This window comes from Hemiscyllium ocellatum, chromosome 5, assembly GCF_020745735.1.
Source record: "Hemiscyllium ocellatum isolate sHemOce1 chromosome 5, sHemOce1.pat.X.cur, whole genome shotgun sequence".
NCBI classification, from domain to species: domain Eukaryota; kingdom Metazoa; phylum Chordata; class Chondrichthyes; order Orectolobiformes; family Hemiscylliidae; genus Hemiscyllium; species Hemiscyllium ocellatum.
The window spans coordinates 98,583,510-98,609,936 of record NC_083405.1 but is presented as its reverse complement, the minus strand read 5'-3'; the positions used below and the strand labels follow the sequence as shown (position 1 = coordinate 98,609,936).

The window sequence follows — 26,427 nt, the reverse complement described above, 5'->3', positions numbered from 1 at the left end:
AGGAACAGGAAGCGGGTGCAGCTTAACACGTGGCTGTGCAGCTGGTTTGGGAGGGAGGGCTTCAGATATGTAGATAACTGGGATGCCTTCTGGAGAAGGTGGGACCTTTCCAAGAAGGACGGGTTGCATCCGAACTGGAAGGGGACCAATGTCCTGGGTGGAAGGTTTGCTCGAGTAGTTCAAGAGGGTTTAAACTAGTATGGCAGGGGGGTGGGAACCTGAGCTGTACACCGAAGGTGAGAGTTGATGCAGATGAGGCAATAGCAAGAGGTAGACCAGCTAGTGGGAAGGATTTTCCTGGGAAGGAGCCAAGGGATCAATTAAAGTGTGTTTGCTTTAAAGCAAGAAGTATCAGGAATAAAGGTGATGAACTTAGAGCATGGATCAGTACCTGGTGCTATGATGTTGTGGCTATAACAGAGAAATGGGTTTCTCAGGGGCAGCAATGGTTGCTGGATGTTCCAGGGTTTAGAGCATTTAAAAAGAATAGGGAGGGGGGAAAAAGAGGAGGGGGTGTAGCACTACTAATCAGAGAGGGTGTCACAGCTACAGAAGCTTCCATTGTCGAGGAAGATCTGCCTACCGAGTCAGTATGGGTGGAAATTAGGAACAGCAAGGGAGCAGTCACCTCGTTAAGGGTTTACTACAGGCCCCCCAATAGCAGCAGGGAGATGGAAGAAAGCATAGGTCGGCAGATTTTGGAAAAGTGTGGACGTACTTGGGTTTTTGTAATGGGTGACTTTAACTTTCCCAATATTGATTGAAACCTCCTTCAAGCAGAAGATTTGAATAGAGCTGTTTTTGTAAAGTATGTTCAGGAGGGTTTCCTAACTCAGTACGTTGACAGGCCGACGAGGGGAGAGGCCATTCTAGACTTGGTGCTCGGAAATGAGCCGGGGCAGGTATCAGATCTTGTGGTGGGAGAGTATTTTGGTGATAGTGACTACAACTGCCTCACATTCGATATAGCTATGGAGAAGGAGAGGATTAGGCAAAATGGGAGGATATTTAATTGGGGAAGAGGAAACTATGATGCGATTAGATATGAGTTAGGAAGCATGGACTGGGAGCAATTGTTCCATGGTAAAGGCACTATAGACATGTGGAGACTGTTTAAGGAACAGTTGTTGCGAGTGATGAATAAATATGTCCCTCTGAGACAGGCAAGAAGAGGTAAGATGACAGAACCTTGGATCTTGAGAGCAGTGGAGCTTCTCGTCAAAAGGAAAAAGGTAGCTTACATAAGGTGGAGGGAGCTAGGGTCAAGCTCAGCTCTAGAGGATTACAGGCAGGCGAGGAAGGATGGTCTGAGGAGAGCCAGGAGGAGGCACAAGAAAGGCTTGGTAGAACAGATTAGGGAGAATACAAAGGCATCATACACTTATGTGAGGAATAAGAGAATGGTCAAAGAAAGAGTAGGGCCGATCAGGGATAGGACAGGGAACTTGTATGTGGAGTCTGAGGAGGTAGGGGAAGCCCTAAATGAGTTTTTTGCTTCTGTCTTTATGAAAGAAACGAACTTCGTAGTGAATGAAACCTTTGGAGGGCAGTTGTGCATGTTGGAATGGATGGAGATAGAGGAAGCTGATGTGCTGAAAATTTTGCCAAACATTAAGATTGACAAGTCACCAGGCCCGGTCCAGATTTGTCCTCGGCTGCTTTGGGAAACGAGAAATGCAATTGTTTTGCCACTTGCGAAGATCTTTGCATCCTCGCTCTCCACTGGAGTCGTACCTGAGGACTGGAGAGAAGCAAATGTAATTCCTCTCTTCAAGAAAGGAAATAGGGAAATCCCCGGCAATTACAGACCAGTCAGTCTCATATCTGTCGTCTGCAAGGTGTTAGAAAGGATTCTGAGGGATAGGATTTATGACCATCTGGAAGAGCATGGCTTGATTAAATGCAGTCAACACGGCTTTGTGAGGGGCAGGTCATGCCTCACAAACCTTATCGGGTTTTTTGAGGATGAGAACCATAAGGTTCCCTATGGTAGGCTCATTCAGAAGGTCAGGAGGAATGGGATACAGGGGAACTTAGCTGTCTGGATACAGAATTGGCTAGCGACTGGTAGTAGAAGGAAAATATCCTGCCTGGAAGTCAGTGGTGAGTGGTGTTCCACAGGGCTCTATCCTTGGGCCTCTACTGTTTGTAATTTTTATGAATGACTTGGATGAGGGGATTGAAGGATGGGTCAGCAAGTTTGCAGACGACACAAAGGTTGGAGATGTCGTTGACAGTATAGAGGGCTGTTGTAGGATGCAACGGGACATTGACAGGATGCAGAGATGGGCTGAGAGGTGGCAGATGGAGTTCAACCTGGATAAATGCGAGGTGATGTATTTTGGAAGGTCGAATTTGAAAGCTGAGTACAGGATTAAGGATAGGATTCTTGGCAGTGTGGAGGAACAGAGGGATCTTGGTGTGCAGGTACATAGATCCCTTAAAATGGCCACCCAAGTGGACAGCGTTGTTAAGAAAGCATATGGTGTTTTGGCTTTCATTAACAGGGGGATTGAGTTTAAGAGTCGGGAAATCTTGTTGCAGCTCTATAAAACTTTGGTTAGACCGCACTTGGAATACTGCATCCAGTTCTGGTCGCCCTATTATACGAAAGATGTGGATGTTTTGGAGAGGGTTCAGAGGAGGTTTACCAGGATGCTGTCTGGACTGGAGGGCTTATCTTATGAAGAGAAGTTGACTGAGCTCGGACTTTTTTCATTGGAGAAAAGGAGGAAGAGAGGGGACCTAATTGAGGTATACAAGATAATGAGAGGCATAGATAAAGTCGATAGCCAGAGACTATTTCCCAGGGCAGAAATAGCTAACACGAGGGGTCATAGTTTTAAGTTGGTTGGAGTAAAGTATAGAGGAGATGTCAGAGGCGGGTTCTTTACACAGAGCGTTGTGAGAGCATGGAATGCGTTGCCAGCAGCAGTTATGGAAGCAAGGTCATTGAAGAGACTGCTGGATATGCATATGGTCACAGAAATTTGAGGGTGCATACATGAGGATCAGTGGTCTGCACAACATCGTGGGCTGAAGGGCCTGTTCTGTGCTGTACTGTTCTATGTTCTATCTTTTAGAATGGTTGCAGGTATCTGCTTATTAATATGTAAATCTCAGAACTTCTTTTAAGTTACATTCTCAAGATAACTAAGGTTTTATAAATAGAGGTGACATCTCAGCTCAGACAATGAATTAAATGTGTGAGGTTAGAGTCTGTCTGTATGCCAATCTTGTGTTAGATTGGTTCTGTTTCCAAATTGGAATTTATAAAATATTACATGGATTGACTGCTGGCATTGACTACCTGCAGATTGTGTATTTTTTCAGCAAAGTAGAATGTATCTACAGATATAATTCTGCAAATACAAATTCACCCCATAGACTTACTTGTATGAGTGTGTGTGCATGTGAGTGTGAGTGCACATGAGAGAGTGTGTTTGCATATGTGCAAGCTTGGTAAAGTGTGAGTGAAGGTGATGGGGTTTAAGCCTGTGAGAGGGTGGGTGCTTGGGTGTAAGCGTGAAAAGTGTATATGTGTGTGTATGAGAGAGTGTGAGCATGTAAGAGTGTGTGTGTATGTGTGCTTGTGTGTATGTGAGAGAGCATTTATAATGTCGTATGGTCATCTGTAGCGTGACCTGGACCCAAAGTCCCAGGTGAGGCCATTCTCTTAGGTACCGTACTTTGCACCCTCATGGGCACCGAACGAGCAGAGGCTGACAGCCAAGTTTGGTTAACACACACTTTACCAGGTTTGCACACATGCAAGCACACATGTCTCATGTGCACTCACACTCGTATGCACATATTCTCTCTCTCTCTCTCTCTCTCTCTCTCTCACATGCACACACACACCCACACACACACGTGCACACGCACATAAATGTATGGGGTGAATTTGTATTTGCAGATGCATTCTAATTTGCTTAAAAAATGCACAATCTGTAGACAGTCGATGCAGGCAGTCAATCAATGTAAAATTTTGTAAATTCCACTTTGGAAATAGAACCAGCCTGATGCAAGATTGGGATACAGACAGACTCTAACCTCACACATTTAATTCATTGTCTGAGTTGAGATGTCACTGTTTTTATAAAACTTTAAGTTATCTCAAAATGTAACTTAAAAGAAGTTCTGAGATTTACATATTAATGAGCCGATACCGGCAACCCATTCCAAAAGATGAAAGACTTAACAGCAATCTAGGTTTGTTCAAAATATCATTTCAGTTGCATGACACTGTAATCTTTTGCAATAAATTATGTGTCTTATGGTCCTTCTCCACAACTACCTGATAAAGGAGCAGCACTCTGAAAGCTAGTGTTTCCAAATAAACCTGTTGTACTAAAACCTGGTGTTGTGAGATTTATAACTTTGTCCACCCCAGTCCAACACTCCTCCACATCAAGTGCTATATGGGATAGACTTCCAGCAACTCTAGACTGGGCATCCATGAGGCACTGTGGGCCACCAACAGCAGCAAAATCGTACTTCAGCGCAATCAATAACCTCATGGTCCAGCTAGTCCCCCACTCAATCATTACCATCAAGCCAGGCAATCAATCTTGGTTCAATGGAGAGTGCAGGAGTGGATGCCAGCAGCAGCACCAGGCGTACCTGAAAATAAGGTGTTAAACTGACAAAGCTACCAAACAGGACTACTTGCATGCCAAACAGTAATTGATAGACAGAGCTAAGCGATCCCACAACCAACAGATCAGATCTAAGCGCTGCAGTCATAGACTCTTTGGTCCAACTCGTCCATGCCAACCAGATATCCCAAATAAGATTGTCCCATTTGCCAGCATTTGACCCATATCGCTCTAAACTCTTCCTATTCTTATACCCATCCAGATGCCTTTTAAATGTTGTAATTGTATCAGTTTCCACTACTTTCTCTAGCTGCTGATTCCATACACACACCACCCTCTACATGAAAGAGTTGCCACTTAGATCCCTTTTAAATCTTTCCTCTTAAGCCTTAAATCTATGTTCTCTAGTTTTGCACTCCCCCACCCCAGGGAAAAGACCTTGTCTCTTTACCCTACCTATGTCCTTCATGATTTTATCAACCTCTAGAAGGTCACCCCTCAGCCTCCAACACTCCAGGAAGAATAGCCCCTGCCTATTCAGCCTCTCCCTGTACCTCAAACCGTCCAGCCTTATAAATCTTTCCTGAGCCTTTTCAAGATTCACAATAACTTACGTATAGAAGAGAGACCAGAATTGCACACAATATTCCAATTGTGGCCTAACCAATGTCTTGTACATCTGCAACATGTCCTCCCAACACTTAAACTCGATTCAAGAACTAATAAAGGAAAGGAAATGAAATGCCTTCTTCACTATTCTGTCTACTTGTGACTCCACTTTCAAGAAACTATGAACCTGCACTCCAAGGTCTCTTCGTTCAGCAACACTCCTCAGGACCTTACCATTAAGTATATAAGTCCTGCCCTGATTTGCCTTTCCAAAATGCAGAACCTCACATTTATCTAAATTAAACCCCATCTGCCACTCCTCGGCCAATTGGCCCGTCTGATCAAGATTCCGTTGTTCTGAAGTAACCTTCTTCACTGTCCTCTTCACATCCAATTTTGGTGTCATCTGCAAACTTACTAACCATACCTCCTATGTTCACATCCAAACCACCTATATAGATGATGAAAAGCAGTGGACCCAGTACCGATCCTTGTGGCGCAATGCTGATCACAGGCATACTGGCTGAAAACCACCCTCTGCCGCTATCCTCTGTCTTCAACCTTCGAGCCACTTCTGTATCAAAATGGCTAGTTCTCCCTGTGTTCCATGTGATCTAACGTTGCTAATGAGTCTACCATGAAGAATCTGGTTAAATGGCTTATGACATCCATTTGATCATGTCCACTGCTCTGTCTTCATCAATTCTGTTCATTATTTCTTCAAAAAAAAACAGTCCTGCCAAATCCAGTTTGAATGATGGTGGACAATTAAACAAATCACTGCAGGAGGGGGCTCCACAAATTACCCTGTCCTCAATGATGGAGGTGCTTTGCACATCTGTATAAAAGATAAGGCTGAAACTTTTGCAGCAATCATCAGCCAGAAATGCTGAGCAGATGATCCATTTCGGCCTCCTCCAGTGGTATCCAACATTAAGCAAACCAGTCTTCAGCCACTTCAATTCACTCCACGTGATATCAAGAAATGATTGGAGACAGTGGATATTACAAAGGCTACGGGCAATAGTATTGAACACTTGTGCTCCAGGACGTGCTACTTTCCAGCCAAATTCTTCCAATACATTTACAACACTGGCATCTACCTGACAATGTGGGAAATTACCAGGACTGTTGTATACATAAAAAGCAGGACAAATACAAACCAGCAATTACTGCCCCATCAGTCTACCCTCAGTCATCAGTAAAGTGATGGAATGTGTTATTAATAGTGCTATCAAACAGCACCTGCTCAGCAATCATCTGATCAGTGATGCCCTGTTTGGGTTCAGCCAAGGCCACTCAGTTCCTAGCCTCATTACAGCTTTAGTTCAAGCATGGACAAAAGAGCTGAATTCCAGAGGTGAGATGAGAATGCCACCCCTTGACATCAAGGCTTCATTCCATTGAGTGTGGCTTCAAAGCACCCTAGCAAAACTTGAATCGATGGGTATCAGGGAACAAACACTCCATTGGTTGAAGTCATACCTGGCATATAGGAAGATTATTTTGGTTGTTGCAGGTCAGTCATCTCAGCTCCAGGACATCTCTGGAGGTGTTCTTCAGGGTAGTGTCCCTGGCCCAACCATCTTCAGCTGCTTCATCCATGATCATCCTTTCATCATAAGGTCAGCAGTAGGGATGTTTGCTGATGATTGCACAGTGTTCAGTGCCATTCACAACTCGTCAGGCACTGAAGCAGCCCATGTTCAAGATCTAGACACTATCCAGGGCTGGGAAGTGTCAAGTAACATTCACACCACACAAATACCATGCTATGACCATCACCAATAACAAACAAATCTAACCAAGACCTCTTCATACTCAGTGGTGTTACCATCACTAACTCCCCACTGTCAACATCCTAAGGCTTACCATTGACCAGAAATTCAACTGGATTTGCCAAATAAATGCAGTGGCTTTGAGAGCAGGTCAGAGGCTAGAAATACTGCAGTGAGTAAATCACCTCCTGACTCCCCAAAGCCAGTCCATCATATACAAGCACAAATCAGGAGTGATGGAATACTCCTCACTTGCCTGGATGAGTGCAGTTCCAACAACACTCAAAAAGCTTGACACCGTCCAGCACTAAGCAGTGCACTTGATTGTCACTACATCCACAAGCATCCACTCCCTTCACCACCAATGCTAAGTATTAGCAGTGTGTACTATCTACAAGATGCACTGCAGAAATTTACCAAAGATCCTCAGACAGTATCTTCCAAACCCAAGACCACTTCCATCCAGAAGGACAAAGGCAGCCAATACATGGGAACACTGCCTCTTGCAGTTCCCTTCCAACCCACATACCCTCCTTCCTTCATTTCACTTGGTGATAATCCTGAAATTCCATTCCAACTAGCATTGTGGGTCAAGCAAAAGCAGGTGGACTGCAGTGGTTCAAGAAGGCAGTTCACCACATCCTTCTCAAGGGCTACCAAGGGCAGGCAATAAATACTGACCAACCAGGGACCACAACATCCCACAAAAGAATAACAAGAAAGGTTCTGGTGTGATAATATGTGAAGTACTAGAACATAGAATGTTACAGCGCAGTACAGGCCTTTCGGCCCTCGATGTTGCGCTGACCTGCAAAATTAATCTGATGCCCAACTAACCTATACTGTTCCATTATCATCCATATGTATGTCCAATGCACATTTAAATGTCCTTCACGTCGGCAAGTCTACTATGGTTGCAGGCAGGCCATTCCACGTCCCTACTACTCTGAGTAAAGAAACTACCCCTGATATTTGTCCAAAATCTATATCCTCTCAATTTAAAGCTATGTCCCCTTGTGTTAGCCTTCACCATCCAAAGAAAAAGGCTCTCACTGTCCACTCTATCTAACCCTCTGACTATCGTATACTTTTCAATTAAGTCACCTCTCAACCTTTTTCTCTCCAACAAAACAGCCTCAGTTCCCTCAACCTTTCCTCATGAGACCTTCTTTCCATACCAGGCAACATTCTAATAAATCTCCTCTGAACCCTTTCCAAAGTTTCCACATCCTTCCTATAATGCGGTGACCAGAACTGTATTCAATACTCCAGGTGCATCCTTATCAGTATCTTGTACAGCTGAAGCATGACCTCGTGACTCTGAAACTCAATCCCCCTGCCAATAAACGCCAACACATCATATGCCTTCTTACCAACCATATTAATTTGGGTGGCAACTTTCAGGGGTTTATGAACCTGGACACCGAGATCTCTGTATTCATCTTCACTTCCAAGAATTTTCCCATTAGCCCAGTATTCTGCATTCCTGTTACTTCTCCCTAAGTGAACTACCTCACACTTTTCCGCATTAAACTCCATTTGCCACTTCTCAGCCCAGTTCTGCATAAACTTTGAAATTTTCCTCTGAACAACAAGATCTAAATCATTATTGTATATCAAGAAAAACAACAATCCCTGGGAAATTTCACTGGAAGCCTTCTTCCAATCTGACAAATGTCCACTGGCTATTACTCTGTTTCCTGTTACTCAGCCAAGTTTGTGTCCATATTGCTACTGTTGAGTTATTACTCTGATCACAATTCTGTTGTGTGATACTGTATCAAATGCCTTTGAAAGTCTTTGTACGCCATTTCACCTGTGTTACCCTCATCAACCATTTCCATTACTACTTCAAAAAGCCCCAAGTTAGGTAGACATGATTTCTTCTTAAGTACATGAAAATTCTTTATAGTAAACTCACTTTTTTCTATGTATGAACAGTTTTGGTTCCTGTATTTAAAGAAAGACATTATTTAGTTGGAGATAGTTCAGAAAAGGTTTACTAGGATGATCCCTGGTATGGAGGGATTGTCTTAAGAGGATAAATAGATTGGGGCTATACTGACTAAGAGTATGGAAGAATGAGCAATGATCTCATTGAAGCATATAGGATTCTTAAGGGCCTTCATAAAGGTGTGACAATTTAAGACTGAGATGGAGAGGAATTTGTTTTCTCAGAGGTTCTGAATCTATGGAAATCCTTGTCACAGAGAGCTGGGGGGACAGAGTCCTTGTGTATTCTAAGCCTCAGTTGGGAAATCCATGTTTAAGGGGAAGGGCAGGCAAGTCGACACAAGGCATGTTGGATAAGCCACGATCTTATTGAATGGTGGAGCAGGCCTAAGGGATGAATGGCCTATACATGTTCAAGTTACCTATGAACTTATGGCCTTATATGATTTGGACATTTTGAGTGAGTGGGCAAATGCATGCCAGATAAAGCATAATATTGATATGTGTTATCCACTTTGGTAGCAAAAACAAATGGTAGTAAGTAGCAAACAGGTGCAGCAGGTGAAGAAGAAGGCAAATGGTATGTTGGCCTTTATAACAAAGGATTCAAGTACAGCAGCTAGGATATTTTTCTCCAATTGTGCAGCCTTTGTGAGACCATATTTGGGCTATTATGTGCAGTTTTTGAGGAAAATCTGAGTAAATTATAATTCAGACCAGGGAGGCTATTCTTTGAGTGAACTCATCACATTCTGTGGTATAAGTTCATGGAGACATTTTAAAAAATTTACTTGAGGTCAAAAGGTGGAGAAATATCTTTTTTAGTTTAATTATGCTCTTGTTAATAGCCATATAAATAAATACTACTGTTTCCTCTTCCAGATTTTGTGCCAAATACATCTGATGATGAAAGCCGATATAAGATAGGAAACCAAGCCAATGTTGGGAGATATAATCTTGACAAACTGCGGAACGCTCTGAAGTCTTTATTGAACCCTAAGCAACAGCTGTTGTGAGTAGTACTTACAGTCTTCCATGCCAGCTGACATCCTAATGAATCCAGCATAGGATTTAGTTTATTTTCCCAGACATAATAAAATAACCAGGAGTTGACCAGTACTTCCCTGTTTGAAATCAAGGCACCAAGTTTACAGAAAGTATTTCCTCTAAATTAAGGGAATTATAAGTTGGAGCAATTTTAATACTGTTGTTTTAAAGCATTCGTGAGGTTAATCAAGAACTTAATGGATTGTCAACCCACAATAATAACTTAAAAGTCATAGAAAGCTTCATACAGCATGGAAACAGACCCTTCGGTCCAACCAATCCATTCCAAATATAATCCAAAATTAAACTTGTCCTACCTGCCTACACTCGGTTCGTATCCCTCCAAACATTTCTTATTCAAATACTTCTCTGAATGTCTTTTAAACGTTGTAAATGTCCGCGTTTTCACCACTTCCTCTGGAAGTTCATTAAACGCACGAACCACTCTCCACGTAAAAAAGAATTGCCCTTGTGTCTTTGTTTAAATCTTTCTCCTCTTACCTTAAAAATATGCCCCCAGTCTTGAAATTCCCCCACCCTAGGAAAGGGATGCCTGCCATTCACCTTCCCTTTACCTCTCATGATTTTTTAGACCTCTTAAATTTATATTGAAACAACTTATATTTATCATTGAAGCATTTATTTATTGTCATGTGTGTTCAATATAAACTGTATTGAAAAAAGTGCACAGTCACCATGCATAGGCACCATTCACATTACCTTAAAATAAAAAATAAAGTAAGGTAACTTAAAGACAGTCTAACTTTTCCTTCTCCACTGCTAGAGTCCCACCCAGGCTGCACCAGCCCACATGATGCCACCACCAGAATCTTGCTCTGGGCTACACCAACCCACACCATGCTGCTGTCAGAGATCCACTCCAGGCTTTCTAGCCCATGCCATGCTGCTGCCGCCATATGCCTACTCCAGCCTGCACCGTGCAGAAGCAAGATTCCCACCTCGGCTAAACTTGCCCACTCCATACAGAAATGAAACATCTGCTTCATGCTTCACAGGCTGGTGACTCTGTAGCCACACTGCCTCTGAAGATATCACCGCTGCACTGGAACCCATCAAACCATCATCCTACAGAAGAGTTCTCTTAGAGTAATAGAATCCTACAACACGGAGATAGGCCCATCAACCCAAACTGGTCCTTGCTGACCAAAGTGTCCATCCACATGAACCCCATTTCTCTGCATTTGGCCGATATCCTTCTAAACCTTTCCTATCCATGCATTTGTCCAAATGCTTTTTAAATGTTGTTAATGTACTCACTTCAACCCACTTCTGCTGCAGCTTATTCCATATGCATACCACCGTCTGTGCAAAAATGTTGTTACTCATGTTCTCTTTTATTCATTCCCCTCAAGCCTTAAATTGATGCCCTCGAGTGCTTGATTCCCCAATCCTGAAAAAAAACACTGAATGCATTCACTCTATCCATGTCTGTCATGATCTTATATACTTCTATAGCATTTCCCCTCAATCTCCTATGCTCTGAAGAAAAAGTCCTAACTTATCCAAACTCTCTCTATAACTCAGACTATTGAGTCCTGGCAACAACCTTGTAAATTTCTTCTGCACTGTTTCCAGTTTAATAACATCCTTTCTACAGCAAAGTGACCAAAACTGAACACAATTCTCCAAGTGTGGTCTCACTAATGTCCTGTACAACTGCAACATAGCTTCCCAACCGTTGGCCTTCATCAGTCATGGCACTTTGTACAATGTGCCAAGAACATTCTTCACTGCACTGTCTATCTGTGGCTTCACTTTCAAAGAATCATGCACCTGAACACCAAAGTCCCACTGTTCCATTGCACTCCTTAAGGCACTACCATTCATCTTGAAACTTCTACTTTGATTAGACTTTCCAAAATGCAAGACCTCACGCTTATCTATATTATTCATTTGCCATTTCTCGGCCCACTTCCCCAGCTGATCAAGGTCCTGTTACAATTTCTGATTATTTTTGTCACTGTCCACAATGCCTCTTATTTTGTATTGTCAGCAAACTTGCTAATCATGCCTTGTACATTCTCATCCAAATCATTTATCAGGTAAGTTTGAGCGAAAGCTAAATAAAACGTTGTAAAATAACTGAGAGTCATAGAGAGTCATCAAACCATACAGCATGGAAGCAGACCCCTCATGTCCAACCAGTCCATGTCGACTATCATTGTAAAACATTGTAAGTCATTTTAGAGACCTTTGGACCATAATAAAAAATTAGGAGAGGAGCACAAAAGGTTTGCCAAGTAGTCAGGTTTTAGGAAGTGGGAGAGGTGGTGAAACTTAGGGAAGGATTCCTGGAATTTAAAGCCTAGTCAGGAGAAGACAAGCTGCCAATGGTGGATTGAATGAAATTCAGGATGTATAAGAGGCCAGAATTCCATGAAAGGATTAGTGAAAATATGCTTTTGTTGCTAATTTACTTCTGGCATTCCCAAAAAATTAATGTGGATGTTTTACTGAAAATAAATATCCAGATTCTTTGTAGCTGTTTTTGTTATAATGTTTTGTCTGGAATTTGCTTTTCATTTGACTTGTGATTTATCTTTCTACTTAACTCTCTGCACACTCCTGGAACCCTTCTTACTGAATCTTCAGGAAAGTATTTGCCTAAATACCACATTTGTTTGGGAAGTTAGTATATTTTTGTCTAATTTTGAGTAAAGTGATTTCTTAGCTAAACTCTTGTTAAGTAAATTAGATGTTACATGATCATGTTCTTTATTCCAAATAGTCAGATGCAGATGTTAATGAAACACCTTTTCTTGAAATAGTTTTCTAGTTAAGTACCAAATCTGTGGTGGATGCAGTTATTAAATTTACAGTTCCTCTTTCTGCATTATTTTAAGTGAATGAAGTACACTGCCTGATGTGGTCTCACCCATAACGTACAGCATGGATCTGCCACATGCTTGACTTTACCAAATGAAACACCAGATGAGCCTCCTTGGCCTATTAATAACTCCAGCCTTCTGTTTGGTTTTGATGTGGGATTGCAAATGCCTCTCAGTCTGGTTACATATATTTCAGACAAGTCTTGTAACTCAAGTGTTCTGATAACATATGTTTACAATATTAGAACGACTCAATTTATTCCACAAGTTGAACATTTTAAAAATTAGATTTCATGGAAATTTCTCAGTTCTGTTTATGCAATCTTGTATTTCTGTTGTTACGCATAATTTCTCGTTTTGTTTTAAAATTATTTCTGCTTATCACAATGGAGAAGTAATTTTGCTACAGTTGGAAAATCATTCAAATATGCAATGAAGATTGAAACTGGACTTGCAAACTTATATCTCAAGTACCTCCCTACTGACCTATCTCTTGTGAATCCAGTTCTAGTTTATTGGTCAGGAAAAACGGAATTTGTTCCTTAGATTTGAGAATTGTTCATCGCATCAATAAATACATTTGTTTAAATGATTGTTTATTTAGCATCAGAGTTTTTCACATATGTAAATCTCACTGCAGGTGGCTTAATTCAGCAAAATGCTAGCATATAACGCAGTAATTTAGGTACACAACTGCAATAAAACCAAAAGTCTACATTATCTGCATTCGGGCAGGTAAGGATCATCCCCTCCTAAGGTCTCATTTGTTTCTGGGGGTTCTCCAGCTTTTAAGGTTTCATCCCAGGGATTTTGCTTTATCTCCACTACTGTTTTCCAGCTAAGACCCCTCATCCTACAACACCTCCTTATTTTTAAATTTCTCCCCTCTTGTTTTATCTTCTTTAGCATTTGGCTTATTATAAGTGAAGCTCCATTGAGCTTAGGACAGTGTTATCATTTTTTTAAAAAAAAATTGCTAAATTAGGAAAGAAAATTGTTGCCCACATTTAGGCAACAATTGGGTAATTTTACCTACCTTAAGGAATCTTTTCAGGCTACTGCCTTTCTCTGTTTGTGCAGCTTTTTAAAAACTGTTTTGTCTGGGTGTTTAGAAGCATGGGAAACTGATCTATAAAATAAGTGCTGTTTGCAGGTTAGAAAGAGTCAGAACACTTCCTCTAGGCTCAACAAATGTACTGTTTTCTTTTATACTCCGTTCCCTCCCTGTTGCGTCTGCAATACCTGAGATGACCATGACCATTTCATTGATTGTAATCATTCCTCTGAGTGCAATTCCTTCCCTCAACTGCAGTCACTTTTCAGGCATGAATCTCTTGACTTAAGCACAATTTCTTTCTCGAACAAGATGCTGACCACCATCTCTTTCTACTGACTAGAATGTCTCTTCTCACATCTATCCATGATCTTGTTTCCTACTTCATCTTTCATGATTTCTCTTTCCATCCATTTTATGCCCGAAACATTGATTCTTCTGCTCCTTGGATGCTGCCTGACCTGCTACGCTTTTCCAGCAACACATTTTTCAGCTCTGATCTTCAGCATCTGCAGTCCTCACTGGAGATATATATATATACTGGACCAGATAAGAAAGGCAGATTTCCTTGACAAAAGGCCATTGATGATACAGATGTGATCATAACCACAGTCGACAATGGTTTTAGGTCGCTATTATTGAGATTATCTTTTAATTCCAGATTTTATTGATTGAATTCTAATTCCATGGACTGCTGTGATGGAATTCCAAAGCATTAATCTGGACTTCTGTGTTACTGGTCCAATGACATTATCACTTCCCTCATTATCTTCCACATAGCTTAATGATCAGTGCTTCTTGGTTGTGATCTCTTCCATCACATTGCTGATGATTGAGAGTAGACTGATTATGATCAATTGCTGGATTGAATTTCTGTTACTTATATGGGCAGGCCATACCTGGACAAATTTCCACATGACTGGGTATGTGCCAAAATTGTAGCTTATTGAAGGGATACATTTGGTTCTGGAGATAAGTCTTAAGTAGTATTGTGAGAACATTGTCAGGACCAAGATCTTTGCCGTATACAGTATCTTATCAAGCTGTTTCTTGATATCATGTGGAATGAATCAAATTGACATTTTTGATGCTGATGACCTCCGAAGGATACCGAAGAGGATAATCAACTCAGCATTTCTGGCTAAGAAGGGTTGCATATGCTTCATTGTTGTCTTTTGCACTGGTGTGATGGGTTCCCACTTTTTTTTTTGGAATAGAGATATTTGTGAAGTCTCCCCCTCCTATTGGTTCACAAGAAATATTATAACGCAGAAGGAATAACTGACTTAATGCTATTCTTCTGCATTCTCCCTAGAGCATGCACAATTTTCCTTTTTAATGTAAATATCTAAATTCACTTTTGATTATTTTAGGTGAACTTTAACTGCATTCTTAGACACCTTTGCAAGTTGCTGCATGGAAACGTTTTTTCTCATATCACTTTTGTGGGCAGGCCATACCTGGACAAATTTTGCCAATTAACTGAAACCTGTGCCCTCTGTTCTGAATCATGTTATGAAAGGGTACGGAATCACTCCATCTGTTCTGTTCACACCCCTGATGATTTTGAATCCTTCCATCTAATCCTCTCTCAACCATCTTTCCTCAGTCCTAGTAGACCCAAAAATAATCCCAGTTCCTCCAATCTATCTTTATAAGAAACTAACTATTTTCATCCCTGAAATTGTTTATCTGCCCACCAACATGCATTTTTCATAGTTTTGCTGTGTCATGGGAGCAGGATTAGCTCATTCAGCTCCTGAAGCCTGCTCTGGCACTTTAGGTCATGGGTAATTATGTACCTGAATACCAATTAGATATGAACGATAAATGCTAGCATTGCCAGTGACACACATTGGATGAATGAATTTGATAAAACATTTTAAGGCATTGTATTGTTAGGCTGAAAGTACCCAATAGATTCTTTTAGGTCTGATCAAAATGAATATAAGAAGACGCACGCATTTTGAAATAAAAAAATTTATTAGCTTAATCTTGAAATAATTCCACAGAGGCCGGTTTCCCGTTGCCAAATCACTCTTATGCACATGAACAGCCCTTGAATCTTAGTACTGCCTCTTCAGAATCAGCTGTCAGAGCTTTGCATTGATATATCATTAACCTCACACATTCAACGATGTCCTTGCATTCTTTCAGGTTTAAACTAAAGTAAGAGGCCAGTCATCTTAACCGAGTCAAAAATCCCAACATGGATTCTCCTAGTTCTTGAATTGCAAAGTAAAACAAAAGCATCTCAGAATCAGAGGAGACTTGGGATCTTAATATTTCTGCACAATGTCTGTCAATTTTTGCAAGATTTTAGTATCTGATGCCTCAGGGAAAGTTAGGCTCCTAATGGAAAAAGCTGCAACTCCACAGGCTGTCAGGAGAATTACTCATTGCTTTTTGTCTGCTGCAATCTCATTTGCCCAGAAAGTATGACACATTCTTTTCACATACTGGGCCTAGTCCTTGATTGTTGGGTCGAGCAACCGCACTTTCTAAACAAAGTCATGATGTAAGAAATGCTTACCTTAACTCAAAGACGATTGTTGTGAGCGAGTTTCAGGATAGTGAAGATGGCATTAGGTATGCTTTCTTTTATTGGTCGGAGTATTAAATACAGGACTTGGGAGGTCATGTTGCGGCTGTACAGGACATTGGTTAGGCCATTGTTGGAATATTGCGTGCAATTCTGGTCTCCTTCCTATTGGAAAGATGTTGTGAAACTTGAAAGGGTTCAGAAAAGGTTTACTAAGATGTTGCCAGGGTTGGAGGATTTGAGCTATAGGGAGAAGCTGAACAGGCTGGGGCTTTTTTCCTTGGAGCGTTGGAGGCTGAGAGGTGACCTTATAGAGGTTTACAAAATTATGAGGGGCATGGATAGGATAAATAGACAAGTCTTTTCCCTGGGGTCGGGGAGTCCAGAACTAGAGAGCATAGGTATAGGGTGAGAGGGGAAAGATATAAAAGAGACCCATGGGGCAACTTTTTCACGCAAAGGGTGGTACGTGTATGGAAGGAGCTGCCAGAGGAAGTGATAGAGGCTGGTACAATTGCAACATTTAAAAGGCATCTGGATGGGTATATGAGTCGGAAAGCTTTGGAGGGATATGGGCTAGGTGCTGGCAGGTGGGACTAGATTGGGTTGGGATATCTGGTCGGCATGGACAGGTTGGACCAAAGGGTCTGTTTCCATGCTGTATATCTCTTTGACTCTATGTCTCTATCATGCTTTACTCTAGTCGCCACTGAAATAACGCCACAGAATCTGGTATCGTGTCACTTAGTCACCCTTTATTTATACATGAACAGTTCTTGGACTTTAGTACTGCCTCTTCAGTGTCAGCTGTCAGATTGTCAGCATCTCTGATGCTTCCCTTTTTTTAAATCTGTCAGCCAGGGCTCTCTGATTGGACCAAATTAACACCCCCAATCAGGAACTCATTCTGTGAGGTCCAGCTGACTGACCTTGTTACATTCACAACAAATCTACTTTATATTTATGCAACTAATGAGTGAATTGTTAGCTTAAAATACGTTAGACAGGCCTTCTGTAGATGGAACTTGGACCTCTATCTCGGTTTCCACTGCACCAGTTTTGCAAATCTCAGTCCTCTGGGGAAAGGTCTACCGAGCAAGGAAAAGTCTGCAATATTAATGCTATTCTGAATCGAATATTACGTTGTGTATTGCCATCTTTGAGTACTTCTCCCAAGCTTTCTGTTGTGAAAAAACAAATCCAGGTGTCATTGCAAAACAGCATGTTCCCAAGTAAAGGTAAAGTCATTGCAATTACATTCCAGCCAAAACAAGCTATTTTTACACTAGACCTCCCTTTCACATATATTCCTTTAATTGCTTATTTCCTTGTCCAACTAATATTGTTTGGATATATACTTTTTAAGCCTAACACTACACTCCACCTTTTGATATCTTCAAAACAGATGATCAAGACCTTACAAAAGCACATGCTTGTTGTCCTATAGTCACAAGCTGACTATAGACGTGATAAAGTTTAAAATTGGCTCATGTTTAACTGGTGACAGGTTATGCATGGACTTAAAGGATTCTCCAGCTGTTTCTTCACTTTTACATATTTCTTCAGTATTTGCATCTGCCCCCTTCCCTCCACCAATTTCCAGTTGTAATTTTTACCTCCCTCTCATCAATGCCACTCACTATTTTAAAATCAGTTTAGTTATGGATTATGTATCAGTGCCTTATATATGCTGTGTTTTTGTGCTCTTCCAGGCCACACTAACATTTTGTCAAGCAGGTGTTCTTGTTTGAAACCTGTTCTTCAGTATATTTTTGCTATGCATTTCTGCATTTTAGATATTTCTGATGTAACAACAGCCTGTGCACACTTACATTGGTATCCCAACATTATGGCATGCATTCTTGACTTGCAGGCAATTTTTTCGAAGGATCAGAAGTTGGTGGGGGTTGCTTATGTATCCTCCTCGTCTGGTTCCAGTGTTGTGGTTAGTGGGCAAATCATCCAATTCAGTTCCTTCAAAACAATCACATAGCAAAGGCTTGCGTATCTCTAAGAGAAAACTGTTAATTTTTTATTTCATTCGATATATTCCATCTAACTGGATGTAAATGACCCATTCCCATCTCCATTTGATGTTGTGTCACTTTTTCCCTGTTACTACTATTTTATTCTAAGTGTATCCCCATTAATTACCATTACAACTGGTTCAGGAACTCTGGAGAAACATTACCGTCCAGAGTGGGAGAAAGAAAAGACATGCATTCATAATTACTTTAAAGGATACAAGCCAACATTATTCCTACGTGATTTTAAGCATTATTAAACTTTGCTTGTTTGGTCATTCTTATAAAAAGTACATATAATGTCCTCAAATGTAACTTGCTGGATTATATTCAAAATTATTCCAAATTCAAACTGGACAACAATTGACTCAAAGATTTCTTTGGGTCCAGCCCCAGTGTTGTTGGGCTGATAGGTCAATTAATTTCTTTCTAACAATTTATCCCATTTTATTCTGATACAAATTAAACCTACCTAGATTGTTTCTATTTGTTCTTGTTTTTAATTAAAATTTAAAGATTTAAATTTATTTGCCTTTTAAAATTGAATTGAATTTCTTATTGTTACATGAACTGGCAACTTATATCAAGTAATTTTATCGGTCCCAATTTCAGAAACAATTATGTCCATGCTTGGTAGTTTTCAGCAGTGCTGTTATATTGGAGATTCATAGTCAGTTGAGAGTTCTCCTGATTTTAAAGGCTTTGTCTCCACAAGACACTCTGCACCCTTTCTCTGTTCTTGAAACCTGTTCAACAAGAAAAAACAAAAAATCACTCTGGCTCAGGACGAACCTATCTTGAACCTATGATCATTTTGAATCTTTGTTTTAGTATTAATTTCAATCAACTATAAGGGATGCTATCCTTATAACTGTTGGAGGAACTCCCTGTGAATACAATCCAATTTTCACAGAGGGCTTCTTTAAGTTCAAATGGGGGAAAGGGACTTGTCGGTCTCTTCCCTAACTGTGCCTAAGTGTCCTACTCCTTCATCTAACCCATTTAGCTCATGGTTGACATTACACACTGGCTTTGACTGCTACACAGGAATGGAACAGTTGGGGAAATGCTGTCAACTGAATTCTCAAGGTTACTTGCATTGTTGTACAAGGTAATAGTTCCAACTGCTATCTGTTCACAGACTACTGTCTGGTATGTTTTGATTTTTGCTATATTAAAGGAGAAGTCCATTTCAACATCAGTTTCAACGTCAACATCTAGTTGTCCAAAGAACCCGCTGATGTACCTGCAATCTTTTCCTCATATTACACATAACGGGCACGGTGCTTTCCTGTTGGTAATCAGTTTTATCCTGCAGCTCTTCTACCAATTTCCGCAGCTTTCTATTTTGTTTATTCAACTATAAAGGACATAAATGGGCACCACAGGCTAAATTATTAAGGACAGTTTCTAACTCAGGTGTTCCTTTCATAACGTCTTTCAATCATCTATCAAGGATCATAATTACCATCGCATGTTTCCCCAAGTTCCAGTACACTTCCCACTGCTGACGATCCTAAATTTTCCTTTAAACAATTTATCAGTCATATTTTGAAATATGCCAGTGACACAACAACTTCAACTAAAGACTACTGCTTCTCATAGCTTCTCAAACTTAAAGTCAATTAAACCATTACTCCTGTGGTACATTAGTTAGTTAGAAAAAGAAAGAATACCACCATGACAACTGGTGATGGGTCACTGATATTAAATGAAAAACAAGCTGCCACCATGGAATATTTCAGTCTCCATAAAGTGGTGGTGGCAGCATCCTGCTCTTTAGCCAAGTTGGGTACTTTTTCTCAGTCTTCCTCCTCTCCTTTTTCCTTCATGAACATTTAGCTCAGACCCTCCTTACCAATTGTTAGGCTGAAAATGCCTAACAGGTTCTTTAAAGTCCGATCAAAATGTCTACAAAAAGGCAAGTGCATTTGAGTGAATCTATTAGTTTAAACTACTTTAGACATATTCCACAAGTAAGTCTCACTGCCTTCTGCCCACTGGGGACTCCTGGATGATGGCTGACAGTTGGAGCTCTATCTCTGTTTCCACAACATTGGTGTTGTGAACCCCAGTATGATGGTGAATATCCATGACCCTGTCAAGTGAACCCTAGAGTCCGATGGTGATAGTTCCAATGGTGAAAGGTTTTCCAAGCATTCCTTTCAGAAAAAAAAAACAAGCCCAGATGTTGCTGCAAAACAGGCTGTTTTTACACTTTGCTTGTTTTTCATGTGTTTTCTTTGCTTATTGCCATGCCCGATTAACCCTTAATGATTCATCTTTAACAATCTGGTTAAGGGATATCATTTTTAAGCCTAATGCTATTTTGAAGGTAGAATTGTGCTAAATAAGGTGTTTGAGACTTAATAGATTTTGGTTCTGACCAGATATCTTCATCTGTTCAAAGGCTACATGCCCCTTAATGTGCCAAAATGTTCAAAGCAGCATGAGAGAGATTGAAAACAAAAAAAACTTTTCCTTTCAACTATGTATTGTAAATATCTATGATTCATTTATCAGAACGTATATCTGAGTAATTTTCTCATTAATTAGTTGTTCACCAGTTTGTAAGATGAAGTGGAAATAGCACTGTTCAGGATTTTATTTTCTTTAACTTTCTTCATGTGGAAGTGCCAAACTGCACAGAGTTAGAACCTGTGACAAAATGTGGCATGAGAAGTAAGACTTTGAACAATGTGTAGACAATGAAGACAGTAATTTAGTGGTGGAAGAGTAGCATACACTACTTAGTGTAAGCAATGTCAGAAATGTCTGTCACACCTGAAGACTCAATTCATTTTTCTACATGCAGTACTTTTCACAAATATTTACTTGATTTCTGTTGGATTTCTAGGACTGAACAAATATTAAAAGGATATCCTGAACTTTATCAGACCAAGTAAGTGTTCATTTTCAAGAGGAGATATGATGAGTGATTTGTATATTGTATTTGATAAGCCATATCTTCAGGCAGAGAAAGTGCTTAAAAATACATGTGCATACATAAAGCACATTTCATGTTCTCAATGTCTAATGTACTTCACAGTCAAAATTTACAGAGCATGGAGAAAATTTGCCAACTGTGAGGGAATTTATTAACCAGTTAATCTGTTTTATTTGAGGAATAATTTTGATCAACACACCAAATTTTTAGGGGCGATTATAAGTCTTTGCAGTAGGGCTTGAACCCATAATTTTCTGATTCTGAAGTGAGACAGTTACCAGTGAGCCAAACTGACATAATAGCAAGGGGACACTTAAGAACACAATTATAAATTCCAGCAAGAATAGGTATATCACGGAATATTTGTGAAGTCCTATTTTGATTGCTGCACTGACATAATATTTAAATCCTTTGTTTGATGTCATGCTAAGACATAGAAAGCAAGAAAGTAAGTAGATCAAAGCTTGAGCAGTGATGAATCAGTTTTCTTTTAAAAATTATCAACTTTTCCTGAGTGACATAATGCTAATACTTGTACAAAAGCCATTATAAAGAATGATACTCTGGACTGCAATGTTTGAACACTTGGTACAGTAATTTCCCATCGCTTCAGAAGTCAGGCTCAACTGTGCATGTATGCAAATCAATGACCAAACATGGCTATGAGTACTGTATAGGGCAATAATTTGACAATGTGTATAAGCCAGGAAGCTCTGCATCTTCACATTTTTTTGTTAGGGACCTACAGACTATTAATACTTAGTCCAGTTGATATGCCACAGTATGGAGGATATGATTTCTCGCTCATAAACCTGTTAGGCAGTCATGGACTGCAGATGAATGAAGGCTATCTTAAGAGTCACTGCTGTTGATTTGCACATGAAGAATGATCAGATAAGATCAAAAATAATTAGAGTGAGTAGCTTTTATGTGTCATTTCTACCATATACAGCTAATACAGTTTTAAAAAATAATACAGTTTTCCTCCAGGACGGCCGAGGGTGCTACATGGACACCACAAACCACACCATCGTGCACGGCATAAAGTGCATAAGAAGTGCAAAGCACGCAAGAATGATAAATAATATACATTTTTCTCACAGCAATTCAAAGTTGTGCGAAGAATTTCATATGGGAAAGAGTCCAACCACACTATGTTAAAGAGCCTGATGGCTTGGGTGAAGAAATGTTGCACAGTCTGGCCGTGAGAGACCAAATGCTCCGATATCTTTTACCAAATGGCAAGAGAAGAAGAGTTTTAATGAGGAGTGTTGGGTCTTCGACAATGCTGTTAGCCTTTTGGATACAGCATATGGTGTAAATGTCTGTATTGGAGGGAAGAGAGACCCCGATGATCTTCTCAATTCTTTATCTGTTGTACGGGCTTACGATCCAAGATGCTATAATACCCGAAACAGGCAGTGATGCAGCAGCTCAGGGTACTCTCAGTGAACCCTCTGTAGAATTTGGTGAGGATGGGGTGGTGGGAGGTGAGCTTTTCTCCACCTATGCAGAAAGTAGAGATGCTGCTGGGCTTTCTTAGCTGAGCGTCCAGGTGATATTATCCGCCAAGTGTACACCAAGAAATTTGGTGCTCTTCACGGTCTCCACGGGAAAGCCATCAATGTGCAGCGGAAAGTGGTCATTTCTGTGCCCTGCTGAAGTCAATGACCCATCTCTTTCATCTTGTCCACGTTCAGAGACAGGTTGTTGGCTCTGCAGCAGTCCGTTAGCCGCTGCATCTCCCTTCTGTATACTGATTCATCATTATTCTGGCATAAACTTCAGCAGAACATGGAAGAAAGCTGGTAAAAGTTCTGTTGTACAAAAAGAATGAAAACCCATTGTTCTTACTTATACATTAAGAGCCAGCCTTTGCCAAACATTCTTCCTCAGTTTGAAATATAAATAGCAGGAACTACCAGCACCTGATACCTCTATATCTTCTAAAAATACACACGAAGTTAAAGCTGATTTGGTCTATTAAATCTTCACATGTTGCATCAAAATTGGATGTTGTCTTTACCACTCCTTTACATTTTCCACCGATTTTTACCTCACTCTTCCTCAATGCAGTGAAGAGCTCTGGGTTGTAAGTACTGATCCAAAAATATGGAGCATAATGGTACTATTTATTGAATATGCTCCCACTGTGAAGCTAAATCCCTTGCTTCAGCAAACACCTGAGCAAATGGAGTAGCTTTGCATAACATCTTTACTGACCCTGGAAAGAAAAGAATGTAATGGATGCTTTTACATTTAGTCTGGCAGCAGTAGATCCACAATAGTCTATATTTGACTTCCAAGAGATTTTTCTATTCTCCAAATGGTTCTAAGGTTTATAAAATGAACTCAAATTAAATTCATCTGTAAACATACAAACCCTTTTAAACAATGCTGCATTTTCATTTGCTGATTAGAAACTGTTTGTGGCTTTGTTAATATTTGGATTAAAATTAATGTCCATTCATATTTCTGTTTCTAGTCCATTAGCCTTGTAATAAAAAAGGTTTTGAAATTTTGCCTGAAAGTGCTGATTGGTAAATAGATTGTCCTTAACAATGACATTATAACTCATTTATTTTCTCATTAATTTTTAGATTAATGGAATTGTTCAGAGCAAAGTTGGGCTTGATTGGACATGATAATAATGATGACTATTTGATTGCCTACTTGTTGAAGGTAAGTATATTGTCTCACTAAATTTGAGACCATATGTTCAGCTACCTCTATTGTTTTTCCCCTTCATTGCACAATAAGCCAAATAGCCCTGCAGGCAAACTTTGCTAAGTTCTGAAGCTGTATCTTTCTCTATCTCACCTTGAGTCCTGTGAAATCATTTTATTTATAGCACTTTTTTTGCACTTTGGCCTTATTCCCACTAAACTATTGTCAATGAACTTTCCTCTTGACTTCCATGTTAGCTTCTATCATTAAAACATTCCTCCCATTGTATTCAAAGTGACTGTTGGCACCCTTATTCTGAATATCTCACTCTAAAACCATGTGTTTGACTGGAATTGGGCTGAGGAGAAACGTCTTGGCTGTTGAAATAGAGGTATAAGTACTAAAACCTAAACAATGCTTAAGTGTACACTGGAAAATTGTTCTTCTTCGCAGATTTTTGCAGTACCTTAAAAGGTGGATATGTTTTAAGTTGTCTTTTTTCATTTAAGGCAAAACAGGGCTTGACTTTGCTAAGTCAGAGAGACTCTGCTGATCTTTAAAAATAGCAGATGGGAAGTGATTTCATTCCCATTCTTGGCATTGCCAATTTTTGGATGGAAGGGTGTAGGGAACAAGTCTGCACCTTGCATTATGAGGCTTGCCTGAGAGCCTGGGCTTCTATTAGTTTGTTGAAGTAGCTGCCGCAAAAGCCTCCACATCCGGCAGAGATTTTCCTGCACATCCCAGTGCCTCATCTACTGTGTCCATTGATCTCAATGTGGTCTCTTCTATATTGAGCAAACAGGACACCAGTGTTTTCTCTTATGTTTTCTTTTCGTTAGTTTAGTATTTATTTTTACAAGATAAGCCAGTGTATTTTGATGGCTGGTTAGTGCACACCATTATAGGGTTGTAGTAGGAGCAGTTTTTTTTGAAATTCTGAACAACTGAAGTTTTTTAAAACATGCCATTTTACTATAGGGTTCACTAGTTATATTAAGAGATTATACAGGACTACTGAGAGTTGGTGGAGGGGCATGGGTTGGCGTGGGATACATGAAGGGCTATTCGCTGTGTTCAGATGCATAGATTTAAATGGACAGTGTGAGATGTCAATGAGAAGGGATGAGGGAGCAAGATTTGTCATGGAAAAGGGCATGGGACTGGGTGAGGGTGTGAGAGCCTATTTTTGAATGAAACACCTGCAAGGAGTGGAGGGACACCTTTGTGTCCACCTTGAACTGTTTCTAAGGGCAGTGGACCAGTCTCCAGTATACCCCTACTCCCCAAAAACAAAACTTCTGTCTTTCAAGGCTCTACTTCCTGGGGGGAGTACCACTGGGCTGGGAGATTTCCTGACTACTGCACCCCACCTATAACATTAAATATCCAGTGTCTTCAAATAGAGGATGCTGAAATTGTCATAAAATATACTTGGAGTTAGCCCAGATGACTTGGTCAGTGTGACATACTTTCAGAGTATAGAGACCTAGAGAAAGAGAGAAAAACATGCTGTGATTTGGAGAGGCAGAAAAATTACACTTGGGAGAGCAGAATGCTAAAGAGTTGATTTTTTTTTGATTGAAAAGAACAAGGATAGAAATTTTGGAAATTTCAGTGGAATCGTCAGTGGAATCCAGGTGGAAATCAGTTTAAGGATACTTAGTAGACTGAGTGAAATGACTTTCAAAAGACCCTGAAAAGCCTACTATAATATGGCAGGAGGAGGGAGCCTGCTAAGAAAAGCCAGGATGGGTTTGGTCTTGAATCTATAAGGTCACATCTCTGAGAAGCTGCGTAAATTTTTTTCTCAGAACCTGAGAACCTGTGGACCTAATGAGGGACCCCTCATCCACGGCTCTCCACCACCCCACACTCCACTCCTGGTACCTTCCCCAATGTGTAAAACCTGTGTCCACACCTCCCCCCTCACCTTCATCCAAGGCTCCAAAGGATCCTTCCACATCCAGCAGAGATTTTCCTGTACATCCAAATGTCTCATCTATTGTGTCCATTGATCTCAATGTGGTCTCTTCTATATTGGGCAAACAGGACACCAGTGTTTCAGAGAACATCTCTGGGACACACGCATTAAATACCCTGTGGCAGACCACTTCAAAACCCCTCCCACTCCGGCAAGTCCTTGCAAGTCCTTGGCCTTCTCCACCGCCAAATCCTAGCCACCTGACAACTGGAGGAAGAACCTCATCTGCTGTCTTAGGACCCTCCAACCAGAAGGACTCAATGTTGATTTCATCAGTTTCCTCATCTCCTTTGCGCCCCCCCACCCCCATCCCTCCCATCCCCCCCATTCCTGATGAAGAGCTTATGCTTGAATCGACTCTCCTGCTCCTTCACA

General features: G+C 40.5%; 1 protein-coding gene across 3 annotated transcripts in view; it reads left to right on the top strand.

Annotated features, from left to right (window-relative positions):
- Window positions 1-26,427, top strand: part of LOC132816125 (protein adenylyltransferase SelO-like) — a 97,361-nt gene that overhangs the window by 55,980 nt on the left and 14,954 nt on the right. For all 3 annotated transcript variants that reach the window (XM_060825586.1, XM_060825585.1, XM_060825587.1), the window contains exons 12-14: window positions 9,821-9,950; window positions 21,312-21,356; window positions 24,002-24,083. In XM_060825586.1, the coding sequence (XP_060681569.1) occupies window positions 9,821-9,950; window positions 21,312-21,356; window positions 24,002-24,083 (257 nt within the window). The remainder of the gene's footprint in view (window positions 1-9,820; window positions 9,951-21,311; window positions 21,357-24,001; window positions 24,084-26,427) is intronic.